Source organism: Rousettus aegyptiacus, unplaced genomic scaffold, assembly GCF_014176215.1.
Source record: "Rousettus aegyptiacus isolate mRouAeg1 unplaced genomic scaffold, mRouAeg1.p scaffold_m13_p_3, whole genome shotgun sequence".
NCBI classification, from domain to species: Eukaryota; Metazoa; Chordata; class Mammalia; order Chiroptera; family Pteropodidae; genus Rousettus; species Rousettus aegyptiacus.
The window spans coordinates 81,589,765-81,608,965 of record NW_023416306.1 but is presented as its reverse complement, the minus strand read 5'-3'; the positions used below and the strand labels follow the sequence as shown (position 1 = coordinate 81,608,965).

General features: G+C 54.1%; 1 protein-coding gene and 1 pseudogene across 2 annotated transcripts; one reads left to right on the top strand and one right to left on the bottom strand.

The window, feature by feature from the left end:
• Positions 1–4,939: 4,939 nt before the first annotated feature.
• Positions 4,940–14,546, top strand: CUNH15orf39 (chromosome unknown C15orf39 homolog). Of its 2 annotated transcripts, none has more exons than XM_016144106.2 (3): positions 4,940–5,102; positions 8,793–11,471; positions 13,200–14,546. In XM_016144106.2, the coding sequence occupies exons 2-3, from the start codon at positions 8,843–8,845 to the stop codon at positions 13,562–13,564; spliced, it is 2,994 nt and encodes a 997-aa protein (XP_015999592.2). In that variant the 5' UTR covers positions 4,940–5,102; positions 8,793–8,842; the 3' UTR covers positions 13,565–14,546. The 2 variants fall into 2 exon arrangements, with proteins under 2 accessions (XP_015999592.2, XP_015999593.2); XM_016144107.2 differs by having other exon boundaries at positions 8,793–11,523; positions 13,200–13,331.
• Positions 14,547–15,271: 725 nt separating this feature from the next.
• LOC118615086 lies at positions 15,272–18,867 on the bottom strand (annotated as a pseudogene).
• Between the last annotated feature and the right edge of the window lie 334 nt (positions 18,868–19,201).

Sequence of the window (19,201 nt, the reverse complement as noted above, 5' to 3'; positions counted from 1 at the left end):
GCAGTCTGGAGCAAAGAAACAGCCGGAAAAGCAGCTGAGGCTAAAGAGAGCATATGCCAAAGCATGGAGGTGTGACCCAGCAAGGAAATTTGGCTGGCTCTGGGGAGGAGCCACAGGAGGCTCCAAGCTGGGGGTGACAGGGTCAGAAGTGTGCTTTGGAAAGACCTCTCTGGAGGTAGGGAGGGGCTGTTTCCCACTGTTTCCAGTACCAGAGCAGACCTCCCAGTGGCTGGGCTCTGGCACAGCCAGAATGGGGGACCCTCCCCTGAGTCAAGGTCCAGCCCCTATTCCTCAGACCTCTCTCAGGCCATAGCAGTCACATCCCCACACGAGCACATCTCACACTGGAGAGCCATGGGCTGTTTTCCGTCTGTCTCTCTCACTGCACTGGGAAACAGCTCCTGGGCTCTCTCACTGCCAGCATAAGGCCTGGGCATCCGCAATATTTGATGGAAGGAAAAATGGGAAGGACAATCAACCCACCCTGGCTGTAAATTAATCAGAGAGCTCCCCCTTTCCTTGTAGGAAGGTCCCAAGGTCCCAAAATTATTATGTGTGGGCTCTTTTCTCTCCTCTCCTCTCCTCTCCTCTCCTCTCCTCTCCTTCCCTCCCTCCCTTCCTTTCTTCTTTCCTTTCTTTTTTTTGATAGCCAGTAGGCTAGCAGACTTAGTTCTCAAAAGGGGCCCATTCTCCTTTCTCGGTCTTTGGGATCCTCCTCTGAGAGGCTGATTTCCTCTGGAGGTGGGGTGGGGCTCCCCTAGAGTTTGGGGCTCCCCACTCCCAGCTCACCATGGCAGGACAACAAGTTTACTGTCTCCCAGGCCCTCCCTGCAGAGGGAAGCTCTAGTTTGCCAGTATAACTTGGGGAAGTGGCTCACCTCACTCCAATCAGATCCCATGACCTTGCCCTGCCCCAAGCCCTCATCCAACATGGGCACTCGGAGCCCATGCTGCCAGCCACTGGTACAGCTCAACCCTCAGGCTCTGAGTGGTTGGGTGGCAGGGGGCTCCTGACCACCCCTGTGCCTGAGCCTTCCCTCAAGAGTTTGTAGGCTGGTGGGGGGGAAGGGGGGGGTCTCAGCTCCTCCATTTCTTGGCTATGTGGGCAAGCACTTCCCTCCTCCTCCTCTAGAGCTACCATTAGTTGAGGGCTTACTATGAAGGAAGCTGTGAACTCGGATACATACAACTCCTGGGACATGTTCTAATCTTGCCCATTTGACTAAGGAGAAAATTGAGAGGTCAATGGGCTTGTCTAAGGTCACACAGCTCAGTAGGTTAAACCTCAGTTGACTTGTTATTCAAAGTCCTGCCTTTACGGTTTAAGAATTAATTGACATAATGTCTATCAAGCGATTGGCAGAGGGCCACGCTCCAAGTAGGAACTCCTTACCTTCCTTACCTACCAACACTGAGATATTCCTCTGCTGGGTGGCAGTAGGGGAGGGCTAAGGAAGTAGAGAGGGCAGAGAGTGCTATAATAGCAGTCCGGGGCTTCTCCAGAGGAAGCCATGTCTATAGCTGGGAAGGACTGGGGAGAACACTGCTGTGTGTCTTGGGAAAAAGTGCCACACTTCTCTGTTTCTCTGCCTGTAGGGTGGTTGCCAGCACCACATCTCCCTCCTCTGGGGTAAGAAGGAGCTTCTTCAAGGAAAGAAAGAGATTTGTAAATAGCAGGTGTGGCCTCATTAGAGGGAGCCACATTGTTATTAATAACCTTGTAGGTAATGAGCTGAGGTTCAGGGAGCCGACCTTTTACCTTGCCTTTCCAGAGAGCCACGAGGAGTAATCAGTGTATGAGATGGGGAGGAGGAGGAGTGGCCCGTGAAGCCTGTATAGACCTCCTGGTGGTGAGAATAAAATCTCCCTTCCAGGTTCTTCTATGCTACTTTGTTAACTCTGCCCAGGAAGCCCACAGAAGGACAGACTGTTCCTTCAGACCCTAATATCATTTCTCCTCTCCCAGACCACAACCTAATAAACAGGTGGAGGCTCCCAGGGGAGTCACCTTGTATTGATTACCTTCCTTCATCCAACAAAGGCTTAATAGTCACCTCTCTCCACAAGTTCTACACATGACCGTTTGGGTAGAGAAGGGCAAGGGCAAGGCCTCTAGGAACTTACAGTCCGCTGATACCGTACAGAGCTTTTTACAGTTTATAAGCAATTTCCCACACCAATTTTTTTGAACATGCACCTCAGTGGTTTCCATTTACCAGATGAGGAAGTTGAGGCTCAGACTTTCAAAGTGGCTGCCAAGTCCCCTATCCTGCACCCTTTCTTTTATATTTCAAGGTGTTTGAGTGATGCTGAAAGGAATGGACAAGACACTGATTAAGGAAACTGCTGTCTTTTTGAAATGCCCCTGCATTAAGACAAGACTCAGTGGGATAGAAGAATCTTAACTGGCCCCTAAAGTCTTATCAGGCTCATCCTAGCCTGGGTGGGCCTCTCTCAGGCTCAGAAAGATTGGAGAGAGCACCCGGCCACCTGAGCACACAACCTGAGAGTTCTAGACCCTAAGAGTTGAGAACACTGCCCTCCTCCCACCCCGCAATAGCAGTGTGGAGGTGTTGGAGGAGGTGGAAGAGAAGGGAGGGCACAGTTGGTGACGAGCAAGAGTAAAGAACAAACAGCCTGTGACCGGAGGCTTGGTCATGACCCTTAGTTATCAGCACACGGATGTGCTTTCCTGATGCTAAGGTATGACAGCAGGAGGATCCCCAGACTGGGAGCCTGAAGATCCCAGCCTGCTGTGCCAAAGGATCCCAGCCTGCTGTGCGGCCTTGGGAAAGCTCCACCTGTCTCTGGGTCTCTGCTCCCCAGATCTCTTCAGACTATTTCTAAGGACCCTCCAGCTCCCAACTAAGTGATATGCCCTCCCTGCCCCTCAGGTGGCCTCCCTTCCTCTTCCTATTCCTACCTGCAGTGTCCAGCCCCTCCTCCTCAGCTCCAGCTGCTCCAGCTGCTTCCGGACTCTTGGAACCTGAGGCCTCATGCCTGTGCTGCCTTCTGACTCAGGCAGCTCTGACCTTTGGGATCTGAGCAGGTGCCTGGATGGTTTTGCCCCATGAACTTCCACTGCACACACCTGTCCCCAGTTCTTGGAAAGCCCAGGAACTGTGAGGGACCAGGTTTCTTCAGAGAAGGTAGCAGCATCAAGGGCTTATCCCAAATCAGGTGGCCCAGAGAGTCAGGGAAAATGGGGACAGCTCTTCCACATCACCAGACCCTCTCTTCTCAACATACTGAAGAGGAAATTTGAGGAATTTTAATTAAGAACTAATCAGCCATTTGTTCTGCTTCTGTAAATATGCTTGCTGCATGCAAGAACTCACTTGCAGAGCTCACTTGCACTTTGCTAGACCTAAGTAACAAATGTAACTGCTTATGCCCCCCAGCAGCTCCTGCCTCTTGTAGCTTTGTACCTTAGCAGCCCCCCTTCCCGTAACAATTTGTAACCATCAGTAACCCATAATAACTCCAGCTCCTTTACCAATGTTATTACTTGCAACCATAACAACTCCTGCCATTTGTAACATCTGAGCTCAAATTAACCAATCAGCTTGTGTAGAAAGCCTGTATATAAGGAATGTTGCACTGCACTCTTGGCTCAGACCTTCAGAGCATTAGCTCCTCTGGGACTGTGTGTAATAAACCGTAATAAACCTGAGTTCTCCTTCTCTCTGAGTTACTACTGTTTGGTTTTTCGCTAATCTGATTTTGGAACTTTTCCCGCAACAATACCATTGCTGGCTGGGGATGCTCACCCCATTCCACCTCCCAGGTTTCATGTGCTCAGGCTTGTCTTATTGAGGGAAATTTGCCAAAAGGATTCAGAGGTACCCAATGAGGCCACTAGCAAAACCCCCAAGCACCCTCATTCCTGGCTCACTACAGGGATGGGGAATTCACCCCTTCCTCAGATAGGTGTGGTGCTGAAGAGAAAATTGGGGGAATTTCTTTAACAACTAATCAGCTTTCTGCTTCTGTAAATATTCTTGCTTTCTGCAAATAAGTTTACTGCATACAGGGCTCCTGCAAAAGCTCCCTGGCACTTCACTGTGCCTTTGCTCCAAGAACGAAGGTAACTGTGTACCCTAGCAGCCTCTGGCTTTTTGTAACAATTTGTATTTGTCAGCATCCCTTGACAACTCCCAGCCTTACTGATGTTACTACCTGTAACCTCCCATCATTTGTAAAAGTTTGAGTTTAAACTGACCAATTAGCTTGTGGGAAAATTCTGGTATATAAGCAATATTTCAACTGCGCCCATTGCCCAGATCTTCAGAGCACTAGCTCATCTGCGACCGCGCTAATAAATTTGAATTCTCCTTCTTTTCAAGTTACTGCTTGGTTTCTTGTTGGACTGGGTTTTGGAGCTTTTGGGATATTTTTTCCACAACAGTGCCCTAACAGGAGTTGAGATACATTTGTCTGGAATTTGTCTTCACTGGGTGCACAGAGATGAGGGAGGGAACAGATTAAGGAGCTTCTCTCCACACCCCTAATGCCACTAGTACAGACCAATGACCTACTGGCGTGCCAGACATTTTAATGCAATCTCTTCTAAGCCTGACAACACCACCACTATGATACAATTCCAGTTTTACTAAAACGAGGAAACTGAAGTTAAACAAGGTCAAGTGGCATGCACAAGGCCACGTAGCTAGAAAGTGGCAATGAATGAATGATCTAACGAAGTGGCTGAAGGCCTGTGATTAGCGCGATCCTTATTGGTTTGTGGAGTGCAGTGAGTACACGCAGTGCACAGCGTCTGCGGCCAGGTCCCGGGAGGGCTGGTCCACGCAGGCCCTCCGCATCGGGGCCCAGGGGAGCACAGGCTCCCAGAGGCACGGCCGGGCTCTGCCCCTACCGCGCCGGCCGCTCCGCCCCCGCTCCGCCCCCAGCCCGCCCAGCCCCGGACCGCAGACGGCGCCCGGCGGCGGCGCGAACGGCAGCGAGGAGGGTGACTCTGGGCTTAGAACTCACTGCGACTTCCCGCCCAGGGCCTGGCCAGACAAGGATCCACGGCCTCAGCGGCGCTGGAGGATGCGTCCGCGGGCCCGGGCGGCGGCAGCGGGCAGCCTGGCGACCTGCGGGTAGGAGCTCTGCGGGCGCCGAAACTTGGGCCGAGTTTGAGCGAGGCGCGTGGGGAAGGGTCGAGCGGCGCTGTCCCAGGGCGCCCCTGCCGGCTGGCCCGGGGATGGAGCGCGCCGAGCCTGGGCCAAGGCGGTGCGGCTCCCGGCTACCGCCAGCCTCCGGCTGACCCGCTGCGGGGTCGAGGTCGCGCCGCTTCTCCGACTCCCCCTGGACTTCGAGGTTCCCAGGGTCAGTAGCGCCCTGGAGCTCCGGCGGGGCCCCGGCGCAGGGCTGGTGGGAAGGAGCGCGGGCCGACCCCTTGGGCCTCACGCGAGGTCCGGCTCACGTGGACTGCCCGGGTAGAGCTAGGGGGTGGCGAGCGCTGAGGCGCCGCGGGGCCCTGGACGCGCCCTGCTGGGACGGGACGGCCCTGCGGTTTCCTCGCTACGGCTTGACTCACCCTCTGGCCGCAGCCCAGGCTGGCGGGATCGCCCCGAGGCGGTGGCTGCCCGGATTCTGCGGCTGGGCCGCCCCCTGCTCCAGGTCTCCCGCCAATCTTAGGGTGTCGGTCGGTGGGCCTCTGTGCGCGGGCCTGCCTGAGTGCACACGTGTGCCGGGGCCCGAGCGAGGGGAGAACGCAGTTCTAAAGGGGCATGTGTGCAGATGTGGGCCATGTACATACTTGCAGGCACGGGTTTGTATGCGTGGCAGCGGCCTGTATATCAACCTGCTGGGGTGCACGTGCGCCCCAGTACCGCCGGACAGGGCTTGAGGACACCCGGAAAGCCCAAAGCCAGGTCGGCTGAGAGCCGCAGGCACCAGAGATATAGGCGGGGCAGGTAGAAGAAAGCGAGTGGACACCAGTTACGCGACCCTTTTCCCTCCACTGTAGCGTGGGCTGCCCAGGTTTGGTTGGAGCGATAGCAGGGCCCAGAACCTCAGATGGGGGAGGTGTAAGTACACGGGGTGGGGTTGGGGGAGGGTGATTCAATGCTCTGAGAGAGGCCAGGCGCTGGCCACAGCTGGACAGGATCACTCACTTCCTGGTCTTTCCTAACGTCTATCCGGAGACCCCCTAGAGGTGGAAGAGGGAATTGGGCCACGGAGCTCTTTGCCTCCCTGCTTCTTAGGGACAGGATGGCACAGAGGTGGTGGGCTCTTCTGGACCCTGCCCTGGGCCCTGGCTGAGGTTGGTCCTCCCAGCCCAGCTCCAAGCTCAGCATGATGGCCCAAAAGGTGATGTGATCCTGCTCCCTGGGGTCCAACCCTTCTCCAAGCAGTTGCTTGCCTCTTCAGTAGGTGTGTGTCAGGGGAAAAGGAACCTACTTTGGGCTACTGTCTTGAGTGGGAAGGGACCTCACTTGAGGGAGTGTATACTGGACTCTCCTCCTACTGGTAGGAGGTAAGGTCACCTCCATATCCTCATAGTCCTTTGACAGCTCCCTGGAGCAACCATCTCGTAAAGACTCCTGAGGGTCCCAAGTGGCCTTACCTCTTTTGGCTGGGTCCTGGGAGGATGGGAGGTGGGGTGTCTTAGGAAGTCTCTAGGGCAAAGGGCACACAATGGGCAAAGACCAAGAGAGAAGGACTCCTGTTACTGGGGGTGGGTATGGATGAGGCCCCAAAAAACATGTGAGGGTGGTAACACCAGAGCCAGTATTTAATTATTCCAGAGCTCCTGGAGGGAGTGCTCAGCACCCACAACCATACAATCCCTTCTCGCAAAGCTGCATCCCCCTAGGATACAGGTCCCTGTCACAGGGCACTGCTGTTGGTACTGTGGTCCTGACGTCCCCTCTTGTCTTCTCTGGAGCATCCCTTCTCTAGGCTGGTCTGCAGTGTCAGTTTCTGGCCAGGAGATGAGCCAGCTTTCTGAGAATCCCACCTAGCTTCTTTTGTGCAGTTAGGCTGAGATGAGAATGGGCATTGGCCCCCATATCACCTTTGTCTTTTCCTGTCCCCCAAATATGCTAGTCTAATTCTGAGCCTGTGGCTGTCATTGGAGAGGACTGGAAGAGGGGGCTGGTCTTGGCTTATTAGTGGTGGAAACCTGTGACACTTGTCCCATGGGCTAATCGCAGCAAGATTGAGCTGATTCACCCTTCCTAAGCAACCTGAAGATTTTAGGGAACAGGATGCTGGGGATGTGTGGCCCTAGTTGACTAGCCTCATGACCCTTCGTGCCTTGAGAAAACCCATGCTCCACCTCTCTGGGCCTGGGTCCCAGTCCTTTCTCGGCTTTGCCTCAGGGCCTTAGCCTTTCTCTGGCACTCAGTTTTAACATCAGTACAAGGCGGGTAGTTGCCACCCAGCACTCTGGGCCATGGAGGCTCCCTCCCTGAACATTCACATCCTCCCAGCTCCCCACCTGCTTGTCCTGGTGCTGTGCTGCCCCATGTGCCTTGGAACAGCCCACTGCAGCTTAGAGACTGGGATGGACACAGGTTCTCCTTCCTCCCCTATAATTTTGGCACCTTCCTGCTGGTGCCACAGCACCATCTACAGGACAGCCTTGGCTCTCCTGCTGGGGTTGGGGCTAGAGTCAGAGGGGTGTGGCTTCTACAAGGTGATGCACCTGGCCACCTCTCCTGGGGGACCACCCTCTGGAACCAAGCCCAGTATCTGTGTCACTCTGGGCCTAGACACCTGGATTCCAGGCCTGCTTTCTGCCATTTTTTGATAAGATTGGCTGGTCAGTTCTTGTGTGGAACAAAGCGACTCCATCTTAAAGCTAATCTACCATCTTGACATCTGAGTGAACCCAGACCCTTGACCCCTTTGCCTTCCCCTGCGTGAGCTTTGGAATATGTGCACAGAGCTCTGGGCTGATCACAGGATTCCCATTAGTTCTCTCTTCGGCGTGAGTTGCCCTTGATGTTATCTATTTCTTAACTTGCTCTGGCACCAGAGCCTCCCGGCACCTGATCCCTTTGATCATCTATACATTCTCACTGCTTAGCAGATAAGCACGTGGTCTGGGAGTGGAAGGTGCCAGGATTCATTTTGTCTTGCTCTTGCCCAGGACTGCGTTTCCATACTTCAGTTCCCTACTTAAACTCATTAACCAACAAGCTGGACTTGTCTGCCTTGTTCTTTGGTCTCTTGGCTCCCTCAGCATTTGGGAGCCACTTTGCACATATAGTCAGTCCTCTTTTGAAACATCTAAAGAATGTCACAGGAGATGTGAATTTGTAGACAATGCCCAATTCTACATCGTGGCTGCAGTGGGCATCTTGAGATAGCAATGGCATCTTGGAAAAAGCTTGTGGGAGCTAGGAAGTCTGCCTCTTGACCCATCTCTTTCATCAGTTACTTTGGGTTGAATGGGTCTCCTCATCTGTTTATGGGGGAGGGGAGTTGCCCATGAAGTGATCCTCAGACTGCCCTGCAAGATCTGAAAGCTCGAGGAAGGGGTCTTGGGAATCATGTGGAGAAAAACGGTTGAGTGGCTCCTGGAGTCGAGGTTGGTGGAGTATATGTAGGGCTGCTGTATAAGAATTTATTAACGAAGGGTTCTGCAGCTGAGGAAATTAAGTTGGGAACCTCTGCATTATATGGGTCATGCATACATTGATTCATACAGCCTTTATTGAGCATCTACTAAGTTCCAAGTTATTAGGCATGGCAATGAGCCAGTGAGAGCAGCAGCCCTCTATTGCTTGCCTATAGCCTCTTCTGACAACCCATGCCTCTCTCCCTCTGTCTCCCAGGTCAGCAGTTGAGTAGCTGGGGCCCTGGAGGGCTTGAAGCCTTCACAGTGATGTCGGAGAAGCGGCCACTGGGCACCCTGGAGCCTGTGATGTATGGCAAGCTGCCCCGCCTAGAGACTGACTCCAGACCCAGGCACAGCTTGCCTCCTTCTGCTGGTAACCAAGACCCCTGCAACTACAAGGGTGCCTACTTCTCCTGCCCCATGGGGGGTGCTCCCAAAGCAGGGTCTGAGCGGTTGGCATCCTGGACCCCGTACCCACCCTTGTATCCTACCAGCATGGCAAGACCCCCACTTCGGGCAGACAACCTCTTGACCAGCTGCCTGCTCTACCGCCCACCAGCAGAATGCTCAGAGAAGGTGCAGGACTCTGGTCCTGTTGAGCTCCTGCCCTTCAGTCCCCAGGCTCATTCCTACCCAGGCCCACCGCTGGCAGCACCCAAACCTGTCTATCGCAGCCCTCTGTGTTACGGGCTCTCAACTTGTCTGGGGGACGGGGCAGCGAAGAGGTCGCTGGATGTTGACTGGACACTGGTGACTGGGTCCCTAATACCCCCAGCTGACCCACCTTGTTCTCTGACCCTGGCTTCTGGCAAAGGCCAGTCCCTGGATGGCACCTTCTTGCGTGGGGTGCCAGCTGGGGGATCTGGCAGAGACTCCTCAGGGAGCTTTTCCCCATGCCAGGCATTCCTGGACAAGTATCGGACCATCCGCGGCACGGGCTTTCTGGCTTCTAAGTACGTTGGTCCTTACTCTGGGGACCCCAAGCAGGCATTGTCAGAGGGATCCCCCAGTCCTTGGACCCAACTGGCCCAGCCTCTGGGGCCAGCCTACCAGGATACAGTACCCTCCCACTATCCACTGCCCCACCCTCCACAGGCCCTGTCTTGCCCTCCAGCCTGTCACCACCCAGAGAAGCAGAGCAACTATAGCTCTGTGCCCCCACTGCAACCTCTGGGGGCCCACAAGGAGGTTGGGTACCCAGTTGTTGGGCTGAACAGCCCCTATCTGAGGCAGCAGGCAGCCCAGACACCCTGTATGCCCCCAGTGGGGATGGACACTTATTCCTACACCTCTGCCCCGCTCCCAGCACCCTCACCAGGCCTTAAGCTGGAGCCACCTATTGCTCCACGGTGCCCACTGGACTTTGCCCCCCAAACACTGGGCTTTCCTTATGCCCAGGATGACTCCTCTCTCTGTGGAGCATCCCCAGGGCTCAGAGGAACACCTCCTTCCCAGGCTATGCCACAGCTCAGTTCCTTTCAGCGGGCATGCCAGCCTTCATCTTCCAGCCAGCCATGCCCAGAGCCTGTGAGGGCTCCAGAGAAGCCGGTTCAGGGAGCCAAGGAGATGATGTGGCTGCCCAGCTGCAGGAAAGAGCAGCTCCAGCCCCAGCTCAGTGAGCACCCCAGAGCACCCATTGTTATAGGAGACAGTCCAGTTCCCCACACCCCACCAGCACTCCCACCCTGTGCCCGGGAGCACCGGTCTCTTCCACAGAATGAGAGCATGCTGCCGCCTGGCTCTCCACCCATGCCCATCATCGACAATGTCTTCAGCCTGGCCCCCTACCGTGACTATCTGGATGTTCAGGCACCTGAGGCCACAGCTGAGCTTGATCCAGTCACAGCCCCTGCCCCCAAGGACAGCTATGATCAAGACTCCAGGGGGACCCCACCTGCTCAGGAGGCACCTTCAAGGGTGCACTGCTCACTGAGGGAGGAGGTAGCACTGGACTTGAGTGTGAAAAAGCCTGTGGCAGAGGCTCCTATCAAGGTGCCTAGTCCTGCAGTGCCCACCAAGCCTCCTGCAGCTGTGGATGTGCCAGGTGTGGGGGGCACAGTCTCTGGGGAGCCAGTGACCACAGAGGACACCCCAAAGACCAACTTCCACAGCTCCGTGGCCTTTATGTTCCGAAAATTCAAGATTCTCCGGCCAGCACCCTTGCCTGCAGCCGTGGTCCCATCCGTGCCCACCTCAGCCCCTGCCTCTGCCCAGCCTGCACCCACCTCTACATCTGTGCCCATTGGACTGCAGCTTCTTACCCAGCCATTGCCCATGGCCTGCTTTGACCTGGCACTGCCCAGTCCTCCAGCTGTAGCTGTGGCCACCCCAGCCCCTACTCCCACTCCATCGCCTGCTCCAGCCCGGGCTCCAACTCCAGTTTCTACCCCTGTCACAGCAGATTCCCCAGAGCAACACTTCGCAGGACTGCATGAGTCCCTGTGTGATGCCATCTCAGGCTCAGTGGCCCACTCCCCACCTGAGAAGCTGCGTGAATGGCTTGAGATGGCTGGGCCTTGGGGCCAAGCAGCGTGGCAGGACTGCCAGGGTGTGCAAGGGCTGTTGGGCAAGCTGCTGTCCCAGCTGCAGCGCTTTGTGTGCACTCAGCAGTGCCCCTTCCCCCATGTGGTGCGGGCTGGGGCCATTTTCGTGCCCATCCACCTGGTGAAAGAGCGGCTCTTCCCAAGGCTGCCACCCGCTTCTGTGGACCATGTGCTGCAGGAGCATCGTGTGGAGCTTCGGCCCACCACGCTATCGGAGGAGCGGGCACTGCGGGAACGAGCCCTGCGTGGCTGCACCTCACGCATGCTGAAGTTGCTGGCACTGCGCCAGCTGCCTGACATCTACCCTGACCTGCTGGGCCTGCAGTGGCATGACTGCATACGCCGCCAGCTGGGTGAGCATGGGACAGCCCCAGTTGCCACCGGAGCTGTGTGAACGGGTGACAGGTGTGTGGAATGTGTGAGTGCTCACAGCCAGAGGCTGAGGGATTCCTGGGCCTCTGGAAAGGGCAGGGAGGCCCTAGAACTCGGGCCAGGGGAGGGGGCTGGATTTCCTGGGTTAGCTCTACCCTTCACCTTTAGCATCAGTGAGAGCCTCCATAGCCTCTGAACATACCATCTACTCTGCATGGAAATACTTTCTTGTCTATCCTGGCACTGTGCCCTCCCAGATGTGTCCCTCTCCTCTACTGTGCCTTCTCTGTGTTTGCGCGAAGCTTCCCTAAGCTCTGGGGCTCTGCCCGGGCCCTGTTTTCTATCTGAGGTCATTTCCCCCCTGTGTCTGTGTCCAATCCAGCTTCCCCTCTTCTGAGCTCCAGCCTCAAATAGCTGACTGAATGCTAAACTTCTCCACCTGGTGCCCGTAACCCTTAACTCCTCCCAAACCACACTCCCGAGCTGGTCCCTGAGCTCATTTCACACCTCAGTGAACTGGCACCTCCATTTTCCCAGCGCCTCATTCCTGAAACCTGACAGGGGTCTTCCCTCCCTCCCAACACTGTTGCCTTCTGAATGTGCAGTCTTCAATCTTCCTAGGTATTTGCATTCATGGAAGTTTTCCAATAAGTCAGGGTCTTGTTTCGTGGTTTGCTTTTCCCGACTAAATGATTGTTCTCCAGCTTGCTCCGTGTATGTCTTGGAGCATCATCTGATCAGTTCAGGTAGCTCAGCCTGGGAACTGCTGCAGTGTTGCATGGTGTGTACCATCTCACTTCTTCGGCCAGGACTCTGGTGATGATGGTACCCGTTGATCTCCCTTGATGCCTCCCCTGACGGCATCAGGAGCCCCGGCATCAAGGCCTGCTGTCTCTCCCTGCTTCCCTGCCTTACCCACCACCAAAACTCTATCTAGACTGTCTCTGTAGAACTGTTCCTTGTCTCCTCCTCATTCTGGCAGCCTTGCCCTGGTCTCTTACCTGGTCCAGGCACCAGGTCAGGTGGAAAAAGGGGTCTGAGGCAATGAGGGCAGATGTGGAGCTTGGGGCCTGTAAGCCTGGGGCCTGGTGAGAAAATGATGGGCTCAGCTTCCTCCCTTTCTGACCTCTGGGTCCTTCTCCATATCTTTGGGAGGGTGGTATTCTTAGACAGTACTCCCTTGGCAGCCTCTCTTCCATAGGCAGCATTTGGTCATGAGCTCCCTGCCATCCTTTCCACTGCTCTCTCCACCTGCCTCTGGACATTGCTTTCAGAGCAGTCCTTGCCTGGGCTCTGGCTCCAGCTGCAGCTCTGGAGGGGGGTAGGGGTGGCAGAAAGGTGATGGCAGTTTGTATGGCACAGCCCTCTCTCCATGTATTATTTTCCCCACCTGTACAGCAGTCCTTGTACTAAGGCAGTGGTTCCTGGCCTCTTGGGTCCCTTTCCTCTTGTGCTTGCACCCAAACAGCTTCTGAGTAGCACTCATCAGATAAGAGCTCTGTCATCACCTGGGGAGAAGCACACCCTCTCAGCTTAATGGTCCGTCCTTTGGGCACATGTAAGGAAGAAGAGTTGTGATATCTATGACCCTTTTGAAGCCATCCTGGCCTGGAACATAGCATAACCACTGGTCTAGATGGTTTTGGAGGCCAGAAGATAGGATCTGACATTGTTGGGGTCTATAGACTGATTGTGTATTTGTTTTCCAGGTGACTTTGACACTGAGGCTACATCTGTGTCCTCAGAACCCATCACGGACAGAGATAAGCCGGAGAGCCTAGCCTTGGCTCAGAAGTCACCTGTCCCCAAGGCCAAGAAGTCTGGGAGGAAGCCACAAACCCCTCACCCAGAGAAGACAGAGGCAACTACTGCGGGAGGGTCCTGCAGTGCCTCGCCTGTCCCTGCTGCCAGCACCAGCCCACCCAGCCCGATGCTGAGGGCCCGCTTTCGCAGCCTGCTGGAAACTGCCTGGCTCAATGGCCTGGCATTGCCCACTTGGGGCCACAAGGCCTCAGGACCAGCTCAGCCTGCACCCCGCCCACAACTGTTGGGTGGCCAGAGCCATCAACTGTAGTGCTGGTGGCTGGTGCTGTTTGGACAGCCACTGCCTGCGGATCACTCTCTTTACCCCCCGCTTCCACTGGCCCAGCTGCCCAGGGCCAGGAGTGGGCATCCCTTTGGAGTTCCTCCAGCTCTCACCCTACCCTACCTTCCCCAGGGCCTTTATTAGATAGGACTACTTCCTATTTCTTCCTTAGAGAAGAGACACAGGCTTTGGAGCCTGACCAGCCTGGGCTTGGATCCTGGCTCCTGTGTTCCTTGCTGTGTAACCAGGCAAGTCACTTCCTCTCTTGAGCCCTCAGTTCACCATTTATAAAACAGGACAACGCAGCCTACCTCACAGGGTTGTTGTGGGGATGATGCCTGACACACCCACTATGGTTTGCTCTCTACTCCCTCCCCAGAACAGGGTCCCAGATCCCAGGTGGAACCTCTCTCCAGAAAGTCTTTATGTCATAGGACTTGATTATCTTGGAGTGGTACAGTGTACAGTTTATATAACTCCCATACTTTTAAAGTCATCCCCCAGGAAAGCCTGGGGCTACAGCCCCAGCGTTTGGAGTTAGGCCCTAAATCCCATTCTAGCTCCCTAAGGGAGCCTGCCCCTCAGAGGTACAGGGATACAGCGTGGGGCTGGCAACCTTTTCTAGGCCTGCTGCTGTCACCCCTGGAAGGTCCAAGGCCTGTCCTGAATTGACACCAGTGACTTCTCTGAGCTGCCAACCCTACTTGGTGCATCATCCCAAGAAAGTTTTGTGTTTCCTAGAAGCCAACCAGCTATAGGGACTAGAAGGGACAGACTGAGTGACCAAAGTCTCTGAAGATATGGACTGAGGACCTTGGAGCTCACCAAGCTGGGGTCCCATCAGCCAGGCCTGCTGTGGGTTACCTCCTTGTGGTGCAAAGCTGGGCCCTTGGCTAGTTACGGTTTATAATAAAGCTGTGGGCCCTTGAGGCAGCCCATTAAAAATTAAAAGCATTTGGGTTGTTTTGGATCTGTGGCCTGGCTGTGTGTTAGGGTGGGGGTGGGGGGGGGGGTGTAGGTTTAATATGTCATCACTAGGAGCCCAGCCCTTTGCTGGAAGTCTGCAGCTGTCCCAGTTCCCAGCCAAGAAGGCTCTTCAGCAACCTTGTCCTAGCTAGCTCTGGTCATGTGGGCCCTTATCACGTGTACTAAGTAGTCACTTCCTGTTCAGGAAAGCTTCCTCTTGAGACTTCTGCTCCTGTTGGTTGCTAGTCTAGCTCACTGCCAGGTAAGAAATGCTGGTCACCAGACCCCAGTACATGATGTGCCCACCAAGGTCTAGGTAGAACAGAACTGTCCCTTCCCATGCTGGTGTCTATCTGCTGAGAGACGGCCCCTCCCCTCCCCCAACACATACTTTGGGCTCTATTCCTGAAGAGGTTTGTTCTCAGAGCTGCTGAGGTACCTTCTTGGACATGGTTTCTACTCTATCTATCCTAGGGGCCAGGCCAGGAGGGCTGGTCAGACCTGCCTGACAGGGACCCTAACTGTGGGTTTCACTCAGCCCAGTTCCTATACACAGCTACATTGGGACTCCTGGCAGCTGGAGCCTGGCCTTGCACCAGGCCGGGGTTTGGAGTGGTAGTATTCCCACCCCCAGTACTGGACAGGCCAAGAGATAGGTAACCCCAACACATTGTGGTCACAGTGACAGCCTAGAGGAAAGGTGCTGTGGAAGCTCAAGAGGGGCCTCCCCTAGCCTGGAAATGAGAAGGTGTCATGGGTCGCAGAAGAGTTGCTGCCTGAAGTGAGCTTTGAAGACCAGTAGGAAGAAGTAGATAAAGGAGGTGTGAAGGTATGGTGTGAGTTGAGCAGCACGTGCAGAGGCCTAGAGGTTCGTTTGGGGAAGGGAACTAGAACTACCCTGTGTGTCTCCGGTACAGGGAAACTCGAGCGTGGAACCAGAAGACATGGCTCCATATCCAACAAAAGCATGTCAACTTGTTCATTCCTGGAACCTGGAGACTAGGGCGTGTGGTGTATGTCCACAGGAAACTAGTGTGGAGACATAGAATCACTTGAGGCTACTCGTGTAGAAGGAAATAGGATTGTGATATAAGTGGAGTCACTCTGGATCTCGGGCCAAAGGCAGCCTCACCCGCCTCACTGCCGGGTCCTTGCTGGATTTGGCTGTTTCTTTATTTTCTTTTTCTTTATGTCTTTTTTCCTGCCTTTCTTCTTCCCTCCCTCCCTCCTTCCTCCCTCATACTTCTTTGCACCCCTGTGGTGCCCCTGCTCCCTGCCAGGCATACATCTTGCTAATGGTTAGCATGGTTACAGGGCAGGGTCTGAGGCCTCAAGAAAGGTGGGGCTGCTCAGCACCTGAGTCCATCTGTCCATTTGTGTCCTAGAGGACCATAATGGTGCAGAGGCTGGGTTAGACTGTGGAGCTGGACCTGACCCGGGGAGGTGGCATTCTCCACAGGACAACCCTGTCCTGGGAGCCCCATTCTTAGGGGAGATACCTAACCCTGCCCTAAGGGCTCTGCTAAGAGGGACTATGGTGGTCTCCAGAGGAGCCCAAGCCTGAGGTGATGGGGTGGGAACAGAACTGCCCAGGATTCCTACCTGAGGGAGGCCATGCTACCCACCCCCTCCCAACCACAAGTTTTCACAAAGCCTCTTCCATCCTTTGGGAAAAGTGTTGATGTCTGAGAGCTGAGGGTAAGGAAGGTGTGTGGGTGGAGCTGAGTGTGCTGGTGCCTTCCACCTCTCAAGTGAATGAGGGGGGTCCACTCCGCCTTGGTTGGAGGTGGCTCTTCTGGCCCACAGTTCCCCTCTGATCATCCAAGTCTTCTGGGTTGTGCTGCACCTGAGCAGGACTACTTAAACTGAATCACCTGGAAAATGGTTTCCAGGGCCCCATCCAGAACTGGCTTAGACAGAGAGCCCAGGACTGTGTTTTAATCGAACTGTTGAGGTGATTCTGAGTCAGGTATTCAGAAATCATTTTGACCCACATGGACCATTCCCTCTAAGTTACAGATGGGGAAACAAAGGTCCAGGAACTTGCTGATGGATCAGTTGCTGATGGTCACATCAAGGCAGGGGTCGTGTCAAGATCCAGAATCAAACCTGAGGGCGCTGGGCGGGCCGGGAGACCGGGAACTAAAACGTCTGCACCTGGCTCTACTCCACCCCGACTGCCCAGAGCTGCCCTGGCTGGGCTTGCCCTCAGCCCCAGGAGCCTTGGTAGGCAATGTGTGCATCTCTTGCCCTGAGGTTACAAAAGGAGGACGGCACTCAAGGCTCCCTCTTGAGTGAGGCCCTGCCTCTCAGCTGCCCCACTTGGCACCCTGGCCCAGTACAAAAGGCTGAGTAAGGGGCCAAACTGGCTAGCTTTGCTGTCAAGAGTTAAGCCTGAAAAGTGAGAGAGAGGAGAGCAGAGCTGTATGTGGAGGTGATTATCATGAACCTTCTCCCCTCAGTAACCTCCAGGTGCTTCCAATCCTGGTGGTTCTCACTGAGGGGTTGAGATATATGAGCCAGGTGTTCCTTAACCCCCTCAGGGGAATGGAGCAGGGCCCAACTTTGACCCAACTGAATGCGCCTCTTAGTTCCCCTGGTAGAGAAGGGAGTGGTACCTCCAGTCCACGGTGTGGCCCTCTCATCCGGACTGCTGCCCCTGAGGCCCGGCCTCAGCTCAGAAAGCCTGAGGCAAGCATGCATGCCAGGAAAGCCATGGGCACACTCCAGCCAGTGGGGCACTGGGCCCTCCTTCTGGCTGTTCTCTGTGTTCTCTAGACTATGTCCCTAGCAGGTAACCCAGTCCCTACTCCTGATGGGGATCCCACGAGGGACTGGGGCAGAGTCCCTCGTGTCTCCTCCTTGGCTGGACACAAGCCCCTAGACTGGACCAGGGATGGCAGGCAGATAGGCACTCCTCAGGTACACTGCTATCTGTAGTGTACCCCCCTATGTAGAGACACTAACCCTGAGCATTCTAGCCACTGCCCACTCAGAGGCTCCTGCATCAGGGAAGGTAATCACCCCATCTTACAACCCCTGTTCTAGCCTCAGTCCTGTCTGCTCACGACTTCCAGCGCTCCTGCCTCTGTCCTGAAGGAACCCAGCTCTCAGACCCCATATCTTTTGGGGCAGTGAGAAAGGGACGGGCTCCTGGGAAGGGGGTACCGAGCCCCTGAGCCCCTGGGGAAGACCTCAAGAGACCCTTCTTTATATTTATGTGCTTCAAAAAATGCTGTCATGATCGAGAATTTATTGGTTGTTTTGAGAATAAGTACACAAACATTTCAAGTTGTATACAATTCTTAACATATGCACCAAAAACCTAAAAAGTCATATAGTTGTGATTTTTTTCTAAATAGTTATTCCAGTGACTTTCCAGGTTAAAACTGGGAGGCCAATTTTCCTCAATAGAATATCAAGTACCAGTATCTTCGAATGTTGATATACTGTTATACAAAGTATCACTAACTCACACTTTAATATCACATACACTATATAATCAAATTTTCAATCTTTCACAGCACGTTAACAAAGTTACTAGGAAAACTACCAACAAAGATGTTTCAGAGTGCACAAAATTCTGACGGAGAGCCAAGATCAAGGAGTAGTTTGCTTTAGGAAACAATTCTACCAAAAACATGGGAATAGAAGTAACTTAAAACGTTCAATACCCATTAAATGCATGACTGACTCCAACTGCCATTTAGTACGCTTCACGTTATAGGATATGAAAACTACCCCCACCTACGGGATGTTAAGCTGACACCCAAGATAATCAAAGCCTTCCATATTCAATAGCCCACTATTTTCTGGTTGCGCCAAAAAATAAACAACCAGCAAATGATTTCACCTTGTAAAAAAGTGTTTACATTTAAAAAATGGGATGCAGCAGAATTCCCTTTCTTAAAAATGTTTCTAGAGCTGCTAAAAGACGCATTTACAAAATAGTTGATGAAAGTATTCTTCCGGATCGTACAAGAAAAAAAGACAGAGACCACTGATAAGACATGGTGTGTGACAATCAAACTTGGCTTCTTTCTCTCTTGCCTCATCAGAGGCTGCACGCCCCTGGTTTTTACTTTCTCCATGTTCTGCTGGTAAATCTTCGGTTTCTTGGTTAGCCGCTTCAGCCTGTTTTTCCCTTTGTTCCCCTTTTCCTTCTTGTTTGCACTTTTTTTGTTTGCAGATTTATCCTTTCCTGCTGCCTTTTTTGACTTCCTTTCCACTTTTTCAGGAGCAGGTTTAGCTGACAACCTCGCTAACCTCCTCTTGGGCTCCTCCTTTGCTGCTTCCTTGGCAGAGCTGACCTTCCTCATGGGCATCATGGCTTCAGAGCAGGGGTTGTAGTGGGTGCCTGTGGGCCGTGGTGCACCAAGAGCCTCTGCAAAGCTGGGCTGCTTGCCAGCTGCTCCTCCTCTTACCCTGAGCTGCTGGGACCCACCAAGAGGCCCCGCTTATGATTGTCGGGCTTTGCAGGGGGTCCCTGCCACTAGATAAAGTCATCTACAGACTCCTTCCTTCTCAGAGCAGGGTGGTGGGGCCATGGCAAGCCCTAACTGTAGTTCAGAGCCTGGGACTCCAGGTGCTTCTCGGACTGGTATCTGTTTCTCTTCAAACCCTACAAACATCTCAGACTCAAGCCCCCCATCAGAAGGA

Excerpts from the sequence above, each read along its gene's own strand:
- CUNH15orf39 (XM_016144106.2), top strand. The coding sequence starts at position 8,843 with ATGTCGGAGAAGCGGCCACTGGGCACCCTGGAGCCTGTGATGTATGGC. Across the intron at positions 11,472-13,199 it reads CTGCATACGCCGCCAGCTGG|GTGACTTTGACACTGAGGCT; the intron begins GTGAGCATGGGA and ends TTTGTTTTCCAG.